This window comes from Idiotropiscis lumnitzeri, chromosome 5 (genome assembly GCF_059441095.1).
Source record: "Idiotropiscis lumnitzeri isolate Australia: NSW breed Sydney's pygmy pipehorse chromosome 5, RoL_Ilum_1.0, whole genome shotgun sequence".
Classification (NCBI taxonomy): domain Eukaryota; kingdom Metazoa; phylum Chordata; class Actinopteri; order Syngnathiformes; family Syngnathidae; genus Idiotropiscis; species Idiotropiscis lumnitzeri.
In genome coordinates, this window is record NC_142395.1 from 9,630,085 (window position 1) to 9,648,668 (window position 18,584).

General features: G+C 39.0%; 1 protein-coding gene across 6 annotated transcripts; it reads right to left on the minus strand.

The window, feature by feature from the left end:
- Positions 1 to 4,378: 4,378 nt before the first annotated feature.
- On the minus strand, positions 4,379 to 18,573 carry LOC148336858 (kinesin-like protein KIF23). Of its 6 annotated transcripts, none has more exons than XM_088296212.1 (23): positions 18,457 to 18,573; positions 17,294 to 17,360; positions 16,782 to 16,910; positions 16,050 to 16,155; positions 15,805 to 15,941; positions 15,595 to 15,707; positions 15,341 to 15,511; positions 14,632 to 14,744; positions 12,968 to 13,089; positions 12,677 to 12,779; positions 12,522 to 12,601; positions 12,274 to 12,393; positions 11,881 to 12,040; positions 11,026 to 11,190; positions 10,742 to 10,908; positions 10,108 to 10,281; positions 9,778 to 9,969; positions 9,242 to 9,547; positions 8,285 to 8,518; positions 8,049 to 8,137; positions 6,505 to 6,565; positions 4,969 to 5,009; positions 4,379 to 4,870 (listed from the first exon to the last, which is right to left on the minus strand). In XM_088296212.1, exons 3-23 carry the CDS (start codon positions 16,854 to 16,856, stop codon positions 4,855 to 4,857), a joined length of 2,745 nt encoding a protein of 914 aa, XP_088152338.1. In that variant the 5' UTR covers positions 16,857 to 16,910; positions 17,294 to 17,360; positions 18,457 to 18,573; the 3' UTR covers positions 4,379 to 4,854. The 6 variants fall into 6 exon arrangements, with proteins under 6 accessions (XP_088152338.1, XP_088152337.1, XP_088152336.1 ...); XM_088296211.1 differs by lacking the exon at positions 18,457 to 18,573 and adding an exon at positions 18,124 to 18,355; XM_088296210.1 differs by lacking the exon at positions 18,457 to 18,573 and adding an exon at positions 17,635 to 18,040.
- Between the last annotated feature and the right edge of the window lie 11 nt (positions 18,574 to 18,584).

The window sequence follows — 18,584 nt, forward strand, 5'->3', positions numbered from 1 at the left end:
CTGACCTTCCGGCCCGGACGGACATCCATTATTGGGGCGGGGGGGTGCTGGCAAACACATTTTTTTAAAAAGGATTCAATTAAACACGGGAAGAGGAGGATTTTAAGCCTGGCCCACGAATCAGCCTTCAGGCCTGTGATGTGGTCGCGGCCAAATGGGCAAACGACAAAAATTGCACGTTCGTGAAGAAAAAGGAAGAATAATAAGACAAAGGCGAGGAATAAGACCATAATAAGATATGATTTTTATGATAAAGGCCGGAGTTTTGAGGCCGGAAGGCTATGCTGATCATGGCCGGAGGGTGGGGGTCATACCAGCAAAAAAGGGTCAAGTGCCCAGCGCTGGAAAAGAGTTAAATTCAATGTGAAATATAAACAATGTAATGCCTCCAACTTTGAACGACAACTGAAGTGAAGAAATGCCCATTTCACACCCTTGCATGCAATGACCAAACAAGTGGTTCACAAAATTTATTTGCATTGCCTCGCATGCAAAGGTGCAAATTAAGATTGTATTAAAAAGACAAACAGCTTCTACAGCCACAATAATGAAAATGTAGGCTGTTGTCAGTCTGTCCTGTTCCAATAGACTTGTTTGGAGGCTTGAGCGACTGAAGCAGGCTACAGTGAACCCCAGTGGCAACAGGTGGTATTGCAAAGAGCGGCACGGGGTGAGGCAGTGACTTCTGAATGGCATTTAAAGATGTAAATGCCGAATAAAATTATTATTATTCATGTATGTAGTCAGAGTTTGCCTTTTGTTAACAAATCACTGCCACTAAAGTCACCAAGGTCAGGCCATAAATGCTCATGAGTCATTTCCACTGGTGTGGATGGTTTCCAACTCGCCAGTCTTCAGACTTGAAGCCCATTGGCATGCATTCTACCAGATACAGAGGAGAGTGTAGGGAGTTAAACCCTAAAAAAAAAAAAAAAAATGAACAAAGCTGTGATGAAAGCACAAAAGAGCATCACAAAAAAAGACTGCAAAAGTTTGGTGAAGTCGTTCGATCATAAGCTTCATGGTTCTTGCAAGGAAATGGTCAGAAAACAAAGATATCACAGGCACATTTTATTGAAGTCTATTTCAAATTGTTCCGACAGTTTTTCTCACCTGAAAATTTGATGTTGGGTTATAAAGAATGTTACCAAAATTGTGTATCAAATCCAGATGTAAACATTGATCTTTTGACGTCAACGGCTAAATGAAGCCAATTGGATTCAGCGTTCCAATACTTGTGGAAGGGAGTGTATGGCATGTTCTTGTGTTCAGCTTCTCTCAAAGGATCATGGGAGGTGCCTGCCCGTCCACAAAGATTTGTTTGCCTATCAGGTGACGGTTGTTTGTGGAGGAAGTTTAAACGTTAAAAGGTCAGTGTGAACCTGTTAAAAGCACTCAACAAAGAATGACATTACAGTTGTCATTAATGTGTGTATTTAAGCTATGTACACTCATGCTTTGTGTGTGCGTGCGTACGTGTGTGTGTGTATGAAGGGAGTGTGAGAGGCTTTTAGTAAGATCAACATGCAAAGTAAGCAAACAAGCTCAACAGTGGCTCTCAAGATGTTATAGCTTTACTTGCCTTCGGCTAGGGAAGAAACATAGCACCAGCTTTGGCTCGACTGCTTTCGCAAGCGCAGACTAATGTGGATTTACTCACTGGACAACATCAGCCCACTTGCAAGAGAGCTGCATCAACTAGTGTGCCTTTGTAGGGAATTGCATTACTTTATGCCATATCAAGAGGTGGTATCAATATTTACAGTGGATTACAGGAGTTGGCCAAAAAATACATGTGTATTCATCCATGACTTTGATGATGTGCGAAGGATTTAAGGCTCAAACGTGTGGTGGGATTATTGCTTGTGTTTGGTTGCAAATCTCTTAACTAAACGCAGCTCCCATGCATCCTGTTCTTTTTATTCATGTTGACGTGCTTTAGCCAGTTAATCCTATAGATAGGTGCAACATTTATATATGAAGAGATTATAGGTTATTTTGGATTGATTACATGTAAAGAATAACCAGCACTTTTAACGTCTGTAGGGAGACTATTTTAATGCACATAATGTAAATTTAAGCATAACACTTTTGGTGCTTTGAATTATATATTTAAAAAAAAAAAAAAAACACTCAACACCCATCGTGTTTCTCTCCTGGAGTAAGTACAGTGGAGTGAAATACAACCAGCAATAATAAAAGGCAGCTAGATTAAAAAATATAGCAATACATTTTCAGCCTTTTTAATGGCATTCATAAATATGTAGTGACGCCTACTTAACGCAAGATTTAAGTTTAAAGCAATTGGCAACAAGGTGAGATGGAACAATTGACAAGGAAGCCCTATAAAAGCATAAATCACTCGTATTGACTATGAACACACACAAATACACACACCCCGACCTACACGCACACACACACACACGGCTGGCCAAACAGTGTTTGTTGACTGGAGCAGACAAGAACGGGAGGTTGGAATAAGTGAGGGCTTGAAAGAAAAAGGCTGCCACACATCTTTCTAGACAATGGAGAAGTCATGGCTTAAGACAATATACTTAAAATGTAAAACAAGCTAAAGCTCATAGTCAAGACTGCATAAAGACAAAGCTATGAAGAACACAAGAACTAGTATAAGGATTTTTGGTTTTGTTTTATCATCACTATATAAAAATTAAATTGTGAATTTTCCAAACGCTGTTCTATGAAAATTCAGAAATAACGTCCACAAAAACAATGTTCCAGACCAAGTGCGAAAAGCAAACACTGGGGCGAAAGCTTGGTTGGGTTGAGGCCTGTTTAAAAAGTCATTAGCGTGTGTTTGAGTTAAACGAGTCCTTTAATAAAGTGGGACCTGTCATGTGCTATTTGCTTGTGCGCTACGGGAAGGTTTGTTAGTTAAACAGGCAGGAAGGAAGGGTCAATATTTTCACAAGCAGCCGATGGCTGACATGGCCTGATGAAGCCATTTCGCACAGTCTTATCACTTACTAAAGTCTACAACACAGATTGGAAGTGTTGTGGACAACACAAACGAAATGGAAAGACAAGATTACTTTTTCAGTCAAATATGTGTTGCTCACTGATTTTGTTCTTGTTAAAAAAGCCATTTTTTAGTCATACATTTGTTTGGTGAAGCATGTCCTATGTGGCCCTCCACAAGTGGTCCATCCCTGGACTAGAACGCCAACCAACCCGTGTTCATGAAACTACATATTTTCTTTAGGACACCAAAACTGCAAAATATGAAGCAAGCTTGAGTGCTCACTCTGATGCAAAACGTACCGACTAAAGCTCAAGAAGTGTGTGGCAGACATGCCAAACATTTGTGCACCATGCTCCAGAGACAGATAACTTCATCCCGTGAGGGAAATTGGTTTTGCGAGCTTCATAAAGTTATTTAAACATTTCCACAAGACCAGTGTGTTACGAGTAAAAGGTAAAAAAAAAAAAAAAAGAAAAAAAAAGAGTTGCTTCCTTTCGTTTCATAATTTTGATAGAAAACTTGACGAGAACTGCAATTTTTTTTCTATAATCTAAAAATTTTTTCTAATCTAATATATAACAACCTCCTAACAATTAACCTTACAAAAAGCTAATTGGAAGACATTTTATTTGCATATCAAGATGACCTATTAAAAAAAAACAAAAAAACTGTGCATGTAAGCTGCTTGACTTCCTCACTGGAATTTCAGTCAGCCATGGAAAGGCAAATCCGTTTGTGAGGTTTTTAAGGTTGAAGTGGGCCCAAGTGGAGAGGTTCACATGCATTTTGGGGCCAGTTGGTCCCGTTATTTTGACATTATAAGCAGCACATTTACAAGGACTTTGAATGGACAAATGGTGAGCTGTCCCTCCCGTGACAGAAGTGGTTTTAAATTCCTTAGTTTTGTTTTGATTATCCAAAAACAAATTGACAATAGAAAATGCAAGATAATATAACTGTCCTGAAAAAAAGGATAAGTAAAATTGAGCTGGTTATTGAAAACCGGATCATCCAGCCTTTAGGTATTTACTGACAAATAGTTCCTTCATGGTAACGAACAGTCTGGATGAATTCGACAGCTCACACATTTTTTCATTTCAAAAGGAATGAATCATTCAACCCTACAATCCCAAACAGTCACAATACATTCCCTATGAGTCACTTTTGAAAGTGACCGCGTTGAGGCCAACCAGTGACCTGGCTCGCCAACAAAAACCTTATGTGGGACAACCAATTGATTCAATTATTACCCATATCTATTTTATCTAAATTATACATTCTGCTTGCCATATTTTGACTTTCGGGCACATTGTTTAGTTTACGATTATTTCAACAGCACTACGTAGATTTTAAAGGATTCTACTCTAATGTGGTCTAATAAATTAAGCAGGACACTTCAGTTGAATAAATTTAATGCCACCAAAAATAGTATGCCTTATAATGTATTTTTCTAAACAGAAAGGGGTGGGGGGCACCATTACACTTATTTACAGCACATAGATTTCAACAAAATCTTCTACACCACTTCATATATACAGCTGATGCAGGTTGCACAATCTTTTGACCACGAGCTTGTGATGTGCAGGGGAAAAAAAGAACTATAGTGTAAATGTGTGTGGCAATAAAAAGTTCTGGTTATTAGTCTTTTAAAGTTTATAGATTTAGTTTTAAAAAATAACAGCACTAATCCAGCACGTTGTGATTATGTATCTTAGTCATTTTGCTTGCATTGTAATTGCACTGTAAAATGTCCCTATAGGATTAAATGCAAAAAAAGTAATAAAAAAAATTCAATGAAAATGTGCACTGTTCCTTCATGTTCCAGTAGGCCGACAGGTAGTGTGCCATGTGGCTACTCAGAAAAAAAATCTTCACGGCTTCCTGCGTCTACAGGGGGCAAGACAAAGGAGACATAATGAGAAATTAAGCAACTATAACTCAAGATGAAAATCAACAGTAATAGGAACAAAGTCAGAAAAAGTTACTTTTGATGCCCAAAGGCAGCACTTGTGCTTGCAACGGGAGCCTGTTCAGGATAAAAAAAAAACAAGGACATACACATTCATTGTGTGTAAATCACCTTTAGAAAGTAGGGCGCTGTGCAAAACTTCAATTAAAAAAAAATAAATTACAAAAATTTAAATAATGAAACAGACATGCATGTGATGTTCAAACCTCATTGATTTAAATAAAATCACATTATTAAAATCTGATGCTTGTAACACGTCAGGTATTACCGTCACAAATTTAAGATTTAGATGTTTATTACGTACATGGTATTGCTTTGCTATTACTGTGTAGGTAACTACTGAGGAATTCAATATTTGGTTTACGGTTCCCCCTGCTGTTTCATTTGAAGATTGCATTGGAGTTCATGAGACGAGGAGTTCTTCAGTCAGTTTGGTGAAGACACACAATATACTGCAAGATGGACACCTCCTTTTAAGGTTTCCTAAATTTGTGTTCCCAAGGCCAAACGATATGAGACCATGTGTATTTTCTTACTGATCTGGATTATATTTCATAATACATGCCTGAAAGCGAGCGAGTCTGATTTACAGCAGGCTAAAAATGAGAGGAAGTCCTTGAATACTGTTTGACTTGTCTTTCTGAACTCAAAGAAAACCTTTGAGGGTTTTTAGTATCCAGGAATTCAGCTCACTACACGGTTCTTTAACAACAATCCCGATTTATTCCAGTGGAACATCCCCATTCTGCATATCCCAAACAGAGTGGTACATGAAGAACATGATCGGAAAGCTAAGTATTCGGGGGTGTTATGGTAAATGAGCTATCACTCGTATAGCACTTCTCTACCCTGGGCACTCAAAGCGTTTCACACTATTACCTTATCTACCTACTGATGAAGCAGCATCAGGAACAACTGGGGGCTCAGTATCTCGCTCAAGGACACTTTGACATGGTCACAATGACCTGGGAGCAAACACCCAACCTCTGAGTTGGGAGACGACCATGCTACCACTGATCCGTGCCACCCTCATCAGGGTTTTATGCTGTAGAATCCGTTACTGAGAATCCGTGAGTGAGATCAGTCGATTTTGAGTCCGGTACAGATCACATGGATGAGCTAAATATTTTTCAATTTAGAGCTGCTCAATATCAGTTATTTGAATAATCAACTTTTTTAAAATTAATTGATTAAAAAAAAAAAATTCCTGTGCATTATTAAGGAACGGGGGTTGGGAAGCTACACTGCACACAGGCTGGTTTATAGTTGGCTTCATGTTGCAAAAGTACTGTGATTGGCAATGAAAGTCGCTGATCGACATATGCCTATTATATACTTTGCACGAAAATCGGCTGATCATGACGAGTGGCCAATGGATCAAAGCACCACCAGCATCCAAAGTTGAAAAATCCAAATACATTTAAAAAGGAGGAAAATATACTTCCCTAAATAATTGGCGGTCTGTTTTGTTAAAATTAGTGGAGTTGATAAAATAAATAAATGAATTAAAAATAATAATAATAATAAATAAATAAAATAAAATCGACCATACCCAGTTTTCTTGGTCCTCCACGTGACCTGGCGTCTCTGCAGAGCCTGATCTTCTCTTGCGACTGTAACAAGACAAGACTTGGGTCAAATTAAGACAGCTTTCACAGCTGATATTGTTCGGCTGGTTATTGCATTACACCAAGGTAAATTATGTGAAAACATAATTGAAATCGTTTTTTAAGTTATTTATTTTTATTGCTAACCAATACTTGCCATTCAACTGTTTCCTTTGACTGTGTATAACGGTTTGCTCTGTTCAATTCCAATTGCTGTTGTTGGATAGCAGAATTTCGATAATTGATTTATTAAAATTCTGCTATCCAGTGTCTCTGGATATGAGCCACACTCACTACATTTAAAAAAGAACAAGAATTTATACTGTAGCTTGGCCGCACTGTATCGGCGATTTTAGAATTGCGATTTTTTTTTCCTGACATTGCAATTTCGATTCGAATCACGATTCTCTTCTTATAAAGCTTCAGTGCAATATTCACTATGTACAGGAACATTTCAAACATGACAGAAAATGACATCATGCCGTCAAAACCTTAAAAACCCCATTACTCTAATAATGCACGGACACTAAAGAGGCTGTCTGTGTGTGTGTGTGTCGCAGTCCTTTCCCAGGATTTCAAAATTGTTCAATAAAGCACCACCCACTGCTTGCCATCAAACATATCTAAAAAAGCATTTATGTGTAATAGTGTATGCACAAAAGAAATCCCAAATGTGTTTGAAATTTTATATTTAAGTACTAATGTTCTATGTGTGGAAATTTTAGATTACACATTATGTAAATATTTTTTACCAGAGACTTAAAATGGAGACTGAGGTCTTTTTGATGTGGCCTGAAATTTGTATCATATCGTATAAATTGAAACCCTTCACACTGATGGTGAGGGTCACAGTGTAAAAACCATAATGAAAAAGTCTTTCGTAATGGGAGGGTTAAGTATTTCCTGTTAAAAGGCAAATAGTTACACCTAGTTCGTAAATCGGACTATAATCTGGGATCTTCCATTTGGCATTTGTTATTCTATTTTTTAATTTTTCCTTAGAGTTTTTATTTCATTTTAACTTTTGTTTTTTTTTAAATATATGTTAGTCTTAGTTAGGTCGGTAAACAAAATATTGTTTCAGTTAAAAAAAACATTTATTTCATTACAGCAATTGTTAATTTTTTTTTCATTTTTAGTTTCAGTTACTTCGTTACCTAAAATAAACTTGCTGGCAAGGCTGTCAATCTACTAGTGCACTAAATTGTGAGATCAAAGAGCATAACTGTACACGGACCTTAAGGTGACGACAAAGATATCCAATCAGTGCTTTAACAGCGTTTCATAATGTCTCATTACTCAACACACCATTGACAGCCATGTCAAAGTAACCTAAAACATTGTAGAGAGTAATAAATGGTTTCTTCATGGCAATTTGAGGTGCAAATTCTCTTTTATTTCATATGAGAAATTTGAAGAGCTGAGGTTAAGCGGCGTCACAGAACAGACTGTGTTTTACTTTGGAGGTTCAACTGAAAGACAAGGGTACCTTGGTGCAGTTGGGCACTCCTGCCTTAGTGTCTCAACATCAGTGAATTCTACAGCTTGGCCCCCACTTCTGGTTCGAAAAACATTGCCCTGTGGTGGTCAAACAGAGAATAATAGCATGATAAAATGACAACACAAGAAAAAAAAACAAATGGAGTCTTTTTTGTCCCTGAAATAACCAATGTCTGAAATCAAATCAAATACATGGAATCAGTGAGTGACCGATCATTTTTTTACCTTGATCAACTTGGTTGCAATCTCCCCATCAGAGGCAAGCTCTTGATGTCTAAGCACATACTTGTGGCATTTAGACAGAGCTTTCTCACTCGGGGTAGACACTTGGATTGCATTGGGTATTATTGGCTGCATGACAGTGCCTAGGTCGACATTTGAAGATGGTTTGTGGTCTACCCATTTCTCCCCACCTGCAGAGTGTGACCGTCTGTGCACTGGATTAATTTCCCGAGCCGGCTGACGAGCCCAGTGTGAAAGAGAAAAACCAGGAAATTATTCAGATTTGTGACAATTCAACATGGATTTTTTTTCATTGAGAGTGGCCAGAATAACTGTACAACTGGAAGTCACGGTGATAGTGTTATGTTTCTTTTGACACATTCACAGTTGGGTACTGTACATACAGTAATATACAATTTAACTGTTTACTTTGGAACAAGAACCAAACATGGAATTATGCCGAGTAGAAAAAAGAAATTGCAACTAATTTGGTGACTTTTCCAGCAACACACTTATTCAACCCCACATCTGAATACAGCGGAGGAAAGCATCCCAGTAGTTTGAGTTGCCATGCAAAGACGAAGGAAAGTGACACGGCATGCAAATTTAAAACCAGAGTGTTTGATAATAACGAGTACAATATCCATTGAATTTGTATAGCATTATACATTTAAACATGAATAATGTAAATCGATTACAAAAGTCCAAAGATCCTGCTGAGGAAAAGTAAACTTGAACTACTCATAAGGCACTACTTGGGAAAAGCAATAGAACAGAAGTCTACATTATTGACGTCCGTGCCACCATTTGAACCACGTAAGCCACATCTCCGCATGTCACGCTGATACAAGGCCACTTAAAGATGCAATTCTAAACTAGCGGATGATTATACATATTATAACTGCCAATATCAAAAAGAAACCATGTTATAATACATCTAGGTGACTATCACACACTAACCCTTATGCCTGCCTCTAGGTCTAGTCCATGGACCAGACGCGTTGCAGGGGCCTCAATTTCTGAGGCAAAGCGCAGGCCTCTTCTGCGACCCGCTCGGCTGGCGTCATGACACATGGCGGGAGTCTGGCTCCTGCACTGAGGGGTCCCCGCTTCTCTATACTGGGGGGTTGAGCCTATAGGGCACCTCTGCTCCCACTCAGAGATGGAGTTGGCTACTGAAGAATAAGATGAAGTGGAGGTGGGGGAATTGTCCTGAACTGCCCTAATCTGAGCTTGACTTTGATGGGAAGGCGTTTGTCGGAGATTCTGAAAAGTGATGAGGGAACGAGGCCAAAGCATTGTGTGTGTTAAAGCAGTCTGAATTACACAATGTCACATTCAGCATAAAAAACAGCAGCCATTAATAGCAAATGGATCTACCACACCCTGAAAAACTAATTTGAGGGTCTGATTGTTGGACATTCAAACACACTTGCTCAATATGATCCAATGCAAAGTATTTATTTTGGATTGATTTGAATAAACGTATCACTTACGGGAAGCGGTGATGGCGAGGCAGACCTATTCTGTCCAAAGTTGCGATCTCGGTCCCTTGAGGGCCTTTCTGGTTTCTCTGGTCTCTCCGAGTTGCCGCTCTCAGAAACGATTGCTTTAAGCTGCTTCAGCTTCTCATCCTTGACCCACAACTTGTTCTGCATCTCCAGCTGTTTGGCATTCACCCGTCGTTCCTGGACAAGCAAGGTACGGTGCCACTCGGTTTATATGACCATTGTGTCACAAAAGAAGAAAAACCTCTACCATGAACCATTATTCTTATTTGCATGGGCTTTTACTTTTGTAGGTCTTTTACTGATAATTCTACTCACACACTCCTTCTCCCACTTGTGTTTGGCATCTGTGACCATGCCCTGCATGTGCTGCTCCATTCGCCTCCTCTCCGATAGTTCCTGCTGGAGCTTTTGAGCACGAGTCTCCAGCTCCTGCTCGAGTGAGCGTTTGTTGCTCTCATACATGTTGGTTGTCTTTTGCAGGATATCAACCTACACAGAAGAAACATTTGAACTAAAGTGCTGTCACTGGAATTCACAACAGGTGTTGGATCCAAATTAACAGATATATTTCCAAATATGTCCACTTGGGGACACACATTAACTGTGATGAATTTTGTTGATCAGGTCCTTATTAGAGAAACAGTAAATCCAATAGAAAAAAGAAAAGATTTGAAATAATGAAAAAATAAATAATTAAAAAAAAATAAGTCAACCTCTACTTTCTGTTTTTCCCGGTCCCAATTAACGGCAAAAAACGAAGGATTAATGTATTGTACCGTGACACCAATACCGAGAGTGGGAGCTTTCAATATCATTATATCCCTAAGAGATTAGGGTCGTGAAATGATCATTTTGAGGTAAAAGCAGGATTTACCTGATGAAAATGTAATAGCGGCCCACAACAGAATTGTTGGGAAACAATTTGACAAATGTACAACTTAGAAGATACCTTGTATTCCAGTGTCTTGGACTTTTTTTCGAGCCGTTCCATCTCTGTCTTTTGGTTGATGATAACTTTGTCCTTCTCGCTCAGTTTGCTCTGCTGGTCTTGGATTAAGCTCTGCTTAACACCAAGCTGACCATCAAACTGGTGAAGCATGGAATTCATCATATTGGCTGCACAAGAAAGCACAATGTGAGCTACTAAGAAACTAGACTTGAAAAGAACTCAAGTGCTGCCTTGTGGGGAAGAAAAATAAAATCAGAAATGTAATTAAGTTCCATCCATCGTACCAGTTTTGTTGAACTGCTCTGCCATCAGCTGGCGGATGCGATGCCTCCTCTCCAGAACCTCAATCAGGCGTGATAGCGTCTGATCATCTCCTGGGTCCACCAGCTCACAGGGAGGCAGAGGTGGAAAGCTTTCCATGAGTTGATTGAGCACAGCCGGATCATCTACTGTAAGAAACATGAAAATGCAAAATCAGAACATTGGTCAAGAGATACTTGCAACGTCTCCGCCACATGGAAGAATAAGACAGGGATAGTCGAATGCACTTACAGAGAGGCCTTTAATGATTCAAAGCAACCGAACTGTGATTATAAATATTGCGATTTAATAGAAAATTACTTTATTCAAGGCCATCTGCCCATGTATATTTTTAACAAACACAGGCAATAAATTAATCTGTATTACAATAAACAAAAACATTTATTATACATAGATGCTTTGTTATAGGTTACAGCTTACTCAAAACCAAAGGCAAATTAACTAATGAAGCAATCATTATGAGAGACAGTTTCCTTATTAATAACCCTTTGGCTTGCAGTCTTCTAAGCATTCGCTACAACGACGACACAAAATCCCACCAAACAAGTGTGGTGTAACCTTAAATCAGATTCCAACAATAATGCAAACAAATCTGTGGCCTTGAAACATAAACTCTTCATGTTTCATGAAACAATGATACGAAAACATCTGGCAGGCACTTCTCATGAGCTGAACTTCTCTAGACATTATACTGTATAAATAAATAAAAATTAAGTCTATCAAACGACAAAAATAAACATGACAGCAGCCTTTCCGATTTGAAAATTCCATACGACTGCATTGTGAGATTGATTTGAATTTAACTGTTTCGTCCTTACCAGCGTTAATGGGACCTCCTCGATCATCCAGTCGACGCGACAGCTCATCCCTGAATGCCTGATTCCGTTGCCTACGCCCAGCCGCAAGACCACAGATTGGCCTGTCAACTGGCCGGGCAACTTCCACCTCCTGTGTCATCTCTGCAAATCTCATTACGAGCTGCAGCGCCAAAGAATGATGACAAAATTATGACACAACATTACATAAGACATTATAGAAAACAATTTTTACGTCAGCTGCACAGAATTTGAGGGAAAGGTGTGGAAAAAAACAAGTTGATACACCCATTAAAAAATAGTAAACAGTCCAGCAAATCGCCAGTGAAATTAAGTACAGTAATTCTTTGAAATTGCCTCAATGACTCTGAGCTGTAAGAAAACTGACAATGTTACCATTGTTTCCTCATAGTCATCGGCTTTTGGATTGACACACACGATCATCTTAACTTTTCCTTCGCCGTCAAAATAGTTCTTAAACAGATGAGTCACTTTAGAGTCTCTGTATGGCACCATCTGAAAAAGAACAGCAATGCAAAAGTGGGGGGAAAAAAAAGACTCATCTGAGAATCTACAGCCTCAGTTTCATAAGCAGCAAAACATCAGTGGAACAATGTCATGCACAAATCTTAGAGGATACCCACCTTATTAGTTCCACACATCTGGTTCTCTCGCAGCACTTCCATACATGTGCGCAGAGTCATCAAAGACTGATTGATATTACCTGGCGGCGAGAAAGAAAAAAATGTGAGGATGAATTCGCTTTTACTGACAATTACTTACAATAAAATAGACTAACCTGCTTCACGCAGACGGCTCCCCTCGGCTCTTGTTCTACTGGTGCGTTCGCTACCTGCTAGGTCAACCAAGCAGAGCTGGCTCACATTCACCTGGCTTTTGTCCTATAACAGATTTAAAATGAACAGAAACATGATGGCTTTGACATGACCTATCTGCCTACTTTTATGTCCCTCCATCATTCATTTGGGCTGTAAAGGAAGAGATCTGTAATGGCAATCTCCGTGAAGGAAGACTTGTTTCAAATCTTGAATATATAACACTCTGAGTAACGATTGGAGCAGCACATTACCTGCAGAATGTGGTCGCCATCGGCATCAAGAGGTGCCTGAACCAGCTTTAAAGTGAAGACACTGTGGGAACGACTGGATTCACGGTTCAGTTGCGTGTTGGCAATCCTTCTTTTCTTTTGCCCTACAAGAAGCACTCAGTTACACATTTAGCAAAGCTCCACATATTTACATCCTTGATTTGAATGATCACATTTACAGAAAACACTGAAATACGTTAATACAAGAGTTTTTAATTTTTTTTAAATACAATATATTTGCAAGTTCTTAAACACCAAAGATCCAATCTCGTGAAAGTTTAATGGAATCATTTTCCCCAATAAATGGAGTTTTATTGATGTCGACACTCACCCAAGACTCAATTCATTCATGAAGACAAAAGACAAGGCAAGTTCATCTGAATGACGGGAGATGGGCCCTTCACCCCATTTTACCGGTCCACCCATCGTTCGAGACCTGGGCACCCTTACGTCATCGCCTCGTCCTTTTAAAGCGCTTCGGTCTGTACATTTCGTCAATACGCCACCACCTCACTGCCCCCCAATCTTTTGCATGATAACACCGTGGAGAGACTGCCGGCAGAGGTTTCATAATTCATACGTAAACATTGTTTAAAGCTCATTAGCTGGCTAATTTCCAATTTGCATCTTCTTACTTGCTGGAATTATTCTGTAATTTATTTTCGGAGAAGAATGAAAACTTCCTCGTCGCGGTCATAGCTTTCAGTGAACGGCAGCGCTGACATGAGCATGAATGATGCTTTGGAGAGATTTTTACTCTCTAGAGATGTCCCAGACAAGGACGTAAATGTCAACAGTGAGATCGCAAAAAATTCCACACCATCCATTTCCTTTGCCCCATACATTCCGAGTGATACATACAGCCTGTAGTAGTTACACAAGCGTCATTCTGTCAGTCATAACTGAAACGGACATCATGTAGTGTAATCCATGGAATTACATGTGTTGAACCACTAGAGGGCAGACTACGCCCCCGAGTGCAATGTTACTGCAGCGAACGCATATGAAAAGAAAAGGCTCGACAATGTCATTGCAAACAGTTACAAAAGGCAGTTCTGTGGTAACGCAGAAGAGAACCCAACACACCACATCCGTGGATACTTGGACCCGATTCTAGGCAATTTCAGGGAAGGTTGAAAACCCACTTCCCTCATTGCTTAGTCAGACCTTTGGCGGGAGGGCTCTGCAACAACTCAGAAAACTCTTAAAGTTAGTGCACTTGGAAATCAATGTACCTTTGTGCTTTTTAAATATTTCAAGTGAATATCTAGCACATTTTCTCATACATTGCAAGATGACCATCAGTCTTTGTTTTGTAAAAGTCACATCATGACATTTCAAGGTTACTAAAAGTGCTCAGCTTAGAAATACATTGTTGTCGCACACAGCAAAAGAAGGCACACTCAGTTTCCGTCAAACTTGTTTTGCAATTGTTTGTAATTATGACTTGACTATTATCATTAGCGCAAGTTAATGACAACATCGTACAAATTCAGGTTATATTGCTGGCTTATTGCAATGTCCCTAAAAATTCGAGAAGCTTTGGTGTTGGCCCACTTTTTAAATCAAGTACTTTTTCGAAACAATTAGAGTGGTAGTAAATTATATTAGTTTCACGAGGAGTAATTTAACCAATTTCCACTCACCCTTCCAGAAAACTTCAAATGCTTCCTCAGTCGATTTGACTTCAACTTCTGTGCAGCCAGCAACATACATGTTATGATTCTGATCTTCACGTAGAATCTTGGATTGAGGAGCTCTGAAAGATCCAAAAGCAAACAAAAACTTGAAGCACAAAACATAGCTGTGACAGATATTTGACAGTGAAAATTGAAAACATGCTAAAGCGTACACCGAGACATCGTGTTTACAGCCTCAGGCACACAGAAAAGCTGAAGCCATTCAGAGAGGACAAATACAGTAACAGCTCAAAGCGGAGCTCGTAAATCAAAATGTCACAAAACTAACAATTAACATAGTTTATGTTAATTGTGCTAAATTCCAGGCCTCATCTACTCTGTGAACAATAACGTCAGGCAGATAACAAAAGGCCACTGCACAGTCAAGCTAAGGCGACAATAAAAAGTTTGGGGCACATACAAAAAGTCATTCTTTACAGGCGTGCCAATATCAAGCTCCCTAACAAAAGAGAAGTGATTTTTTTTAAGTGACTCAAAATTAGAGCAGGAAAAGGCTTCAATACAATATTGTGCATTATTTCCATGGACCATTTTGGAGTGTTTGTAATGCAAGAGGAGTTGTAGACCAGGCGCTACTTTTATACGTGGGATACAGCAGAAAATATAGATTTTTTTTTTTTTTTTTTAAATGTGACAAGCAAACGGTGCCTCTTACTTTTGTCTGATGGGATCGAAAGGTGCATCTTCGAGAAGATCGTAGATGTAGTTGTTATAGACCTCAACGTAAGACACCAAGATGCTGTAACAACAGTCTTCATCCACATTCTCAGCTTTACAAGCCTCTTGTGGACTGATCATGTCCGCAAATTCTGGGTCCGCCTTCTGCCTATATGCGGAGCGGTATGTTGAATAACTTGTTAGCAATGTACCTGGTAAGGAAAACAAAAGGAACACGCTGTAGATTAGTACCTGGAGGAGGTCGTTTTGGGCACTGAAGGTTGAGAGTCTCGCTTCTGTCTCTCCAGGAGAGCTTCAACGTCATTCTGGATGTCAATCCCATTTTTGTCATCTGGCTTGAACACCTATAAAATCAAGCATCTTGTTTCTGTTTCAGAACAATTGAAAATACTGAAATTCATTAGATGGTGCATGTATTGTATTCATTTTTTTCCATCTTACAAAACGTTTGGCCTGGAAGGGGCCGATACTGTTGAAGAGCATGTCAAGGGAATGAGGGAGGAGTCCACCCTCTCCAGGCGAGCCAGTCATGGTGAAGGTCTTACCACTTCCTGTGACGCCATATGTAAACAGCAGACCTGGGAGGGGGGCAGGGGAAAACAAAATCACAAGGACCCTGTCAGAACACGGAGAAAGTAGGTAGGGGTAAAAATAGTTAAGCAAAGCGAAGCATCGTAAGCGCTCACCATTTTTACATTGAATAAGGTCCTCCACTAGCGGCTTGGCAACTTCCTCAAACAGCTCCATTTGAGTGGTATTAATACCAAAGACTTTTTTGAAGGAGTACTGCGTCTAAAATATTGGTGACAAACAATGGATGTCAGTTTTATGCAATGTGCGACGTCCCGACAGAATTTGAACGCAAACATACTGATTGAAATAAGGCCTGATGTTTGAATTTGTAACTTCAAATAACAGATGAATGATACTTAAAGAAAAGCAGACAGTGGAACAATTACAATATTAATGTTTTTCACACTGAAAACTGAAAACGGGTTTTGCGATGGGGATGCCTCTCAGATTACACACACATTTGCAAAGTGAAACACCAATTCTGGTGGACGTTTTCTATGGGCTGATATTTGTGCCACTAGAAAGTGAATATTGTTGTTTTAATGTGAATAACTTAACTTGAATATTTGAATTGAAAAAAAAAAAACATATGTTGAAAAATTCAGACTGAAACGAAACAATAAAGATACAATTTAGGTCATTAAAATGGAGTTTTTAAATTCAATAATTCAGTTTTCAATTTAAATATTCAAGTTAAGCAATGCACATTCAAATCAACAATATTTAGATTCTGTTAATAGTGGCGCAAATATCAGCCCGCAGTTTTGGTCGAGTCCAATTTCAGACCAAAGTAAAGACTCTGCAAATAATGTTGGCCTGGTTCAAATGAGACACTACACACATACCTCTTTGAATTCTCCATTGCGGTTGGCTTTAAGGCCATCAGGAGCATGCAGTTGAATAGTGGAGTTGCTGATCATTTCAACACAGCATTCCTCATTCTCTGCTCCAAGTGGGCGTATACGACAGTATACCTACAAATAAAACAACAGCAAAGTGTGGCAATCATCAAAGATGCTTATTGTTGTTGTTTTGTGATGACACTTAACTAAACAGTACCTTATTGGTTTAACTTCTTTGAGGTTCCCATAATTGGTGAATTATGTGGTTTATAGTCTTACTGGCACACTTATTATAGTGTCTTTGATCAACATACAAAAATAGCTAGTGTCACTGTTGAGTACATTTCAAATACATAAAATCAATAGTTTATTTCCATTCATCTATACTGTACGCATTAGGATTTTTCTTCCTCCCAATGGGTACATCAAGAGAACAGAACATAAGCAAAAAGTATTAATGTATGGTACAATTATAAAAAGTGACATTCAACCAGTTATGAGTTTCGTTTACTTACGCCAACAGGATCTTTCTCTGCATGAGAAGCCTTTTTTATGCCAGGCTTGCGCGGAGTCTTGCATTTCCTGATGATAACAAATAGAAACACCCCTGTTAAATTAATCGAGCCATTGAACGTTACATTACACATACAGTGACGGGTGACAGATTTTGTTTTGACATACACAAATGTAATGTGAAGGCTGTTGCATAGAATATACATTTGCTGCAGTTGCACACTTGTTTAGAATTGGGAATTGTATTTGTTGGAAAACGTGAACGTGACGACTGTGAGTCGGTAGTCAGTGATGGTTCCTCAAACATTTTTTTAACATATCCACATGAACGTTTAAGACCGACCTAGCATGGAATTGTGCACCAGAGCAGTGGTTCAACAACCTTTTTGTCATACTGCTTTCTTCGAAAAAAAGTCGAAAAGCAAACTATAAAATAAAGAGCCAATTTGAAAAAAAAGAGACGTGCCATTGAGATTTTTAACAAATATGGTCCCATAATATTTGTCATTTCAAAAGAGACTACAAAGGCTACAATGAACTAATCCGAGAAGCAAACGTGTGCAGGTAAACTGTCAGTTCACGTAAAAACAATTAAAAAAAAAAAAAAAATCAACCGAGGTATCGATTTTGTACTATCCTGTCATTGTGCTGTTGAACATTTAGCCCGGTTATCTTGCGTGCCTAATATGGAGAGCGAGCAGGCTTCGCTGTTTAAGACGCAGATTGTTAATCATCCGAAATATGTCTAATCATTTCTGCCCAAGACCCACGAAAACGAAAACTTAAATTCAGCTAAAATGCAACTTTCGTAAGATTAAAAGGTGATACATACCCTGGTCTATACATTTTTTATGCTGTTTAACTCCCGGAAACGAAACTTAATGCATAAGCAGCTTGTCCCTCTTTTTGAAATTCCCCCTTGTCAAACGGTTTCAACGATCTTGTAAATGCAACCAATCACAGTGGAGAACGAAACACTCCTGGCCGGAAGTTCCGCCTTCAAATTTTATGACGCCTTCAAATGAAATGCGTGTTTTTGTGCTATACCAAACAAAATGGCATTATTTACATTTGAATCATTGGTAAATTACGTATATAAGATACCCCAAACCCCAAAACCAAACCAAACACTGAATTCAATTGTACAACTTGAAAAATACATTACAAATGAAGTGCGACGGTGGCTCGATCAATTCTCTGAGATTGATGTGACTACAATGGCGTGAAACACGCACACAGACACGCACTCAAAGTCAAACGGTGTGTTCTGGGAGAAGTTACAATTGATTGCAC

What these genes read in the sequence shown, in the direction of transcription:
- LOC148336858 (XM_088296210.1), bottom strand. Translation starts at nt 17,684, where the DNA reads ATGACAAAAAGGTTGTTGAACCACTGCTCTGGTGCACAATTCCATGCT. An exon ending in CCTCGCCATCACCGCTTCCC is followed by an intron (nt 9,548 to 9,777) that starts GTAAGTGATACG and finishes ATCACTTTTCAG; the next exon opens with AATCTCCGACAAACGCCTTC. An exon ending in GAGTGCCCAACTGCACCAAG is followed by an intron (nt 6,566 to 8,048) that starts GTACCCTTGTCT and finishes GTCTTGTTACAG; the next exon opens with TCGCAAGAGAAGATCAGGCT.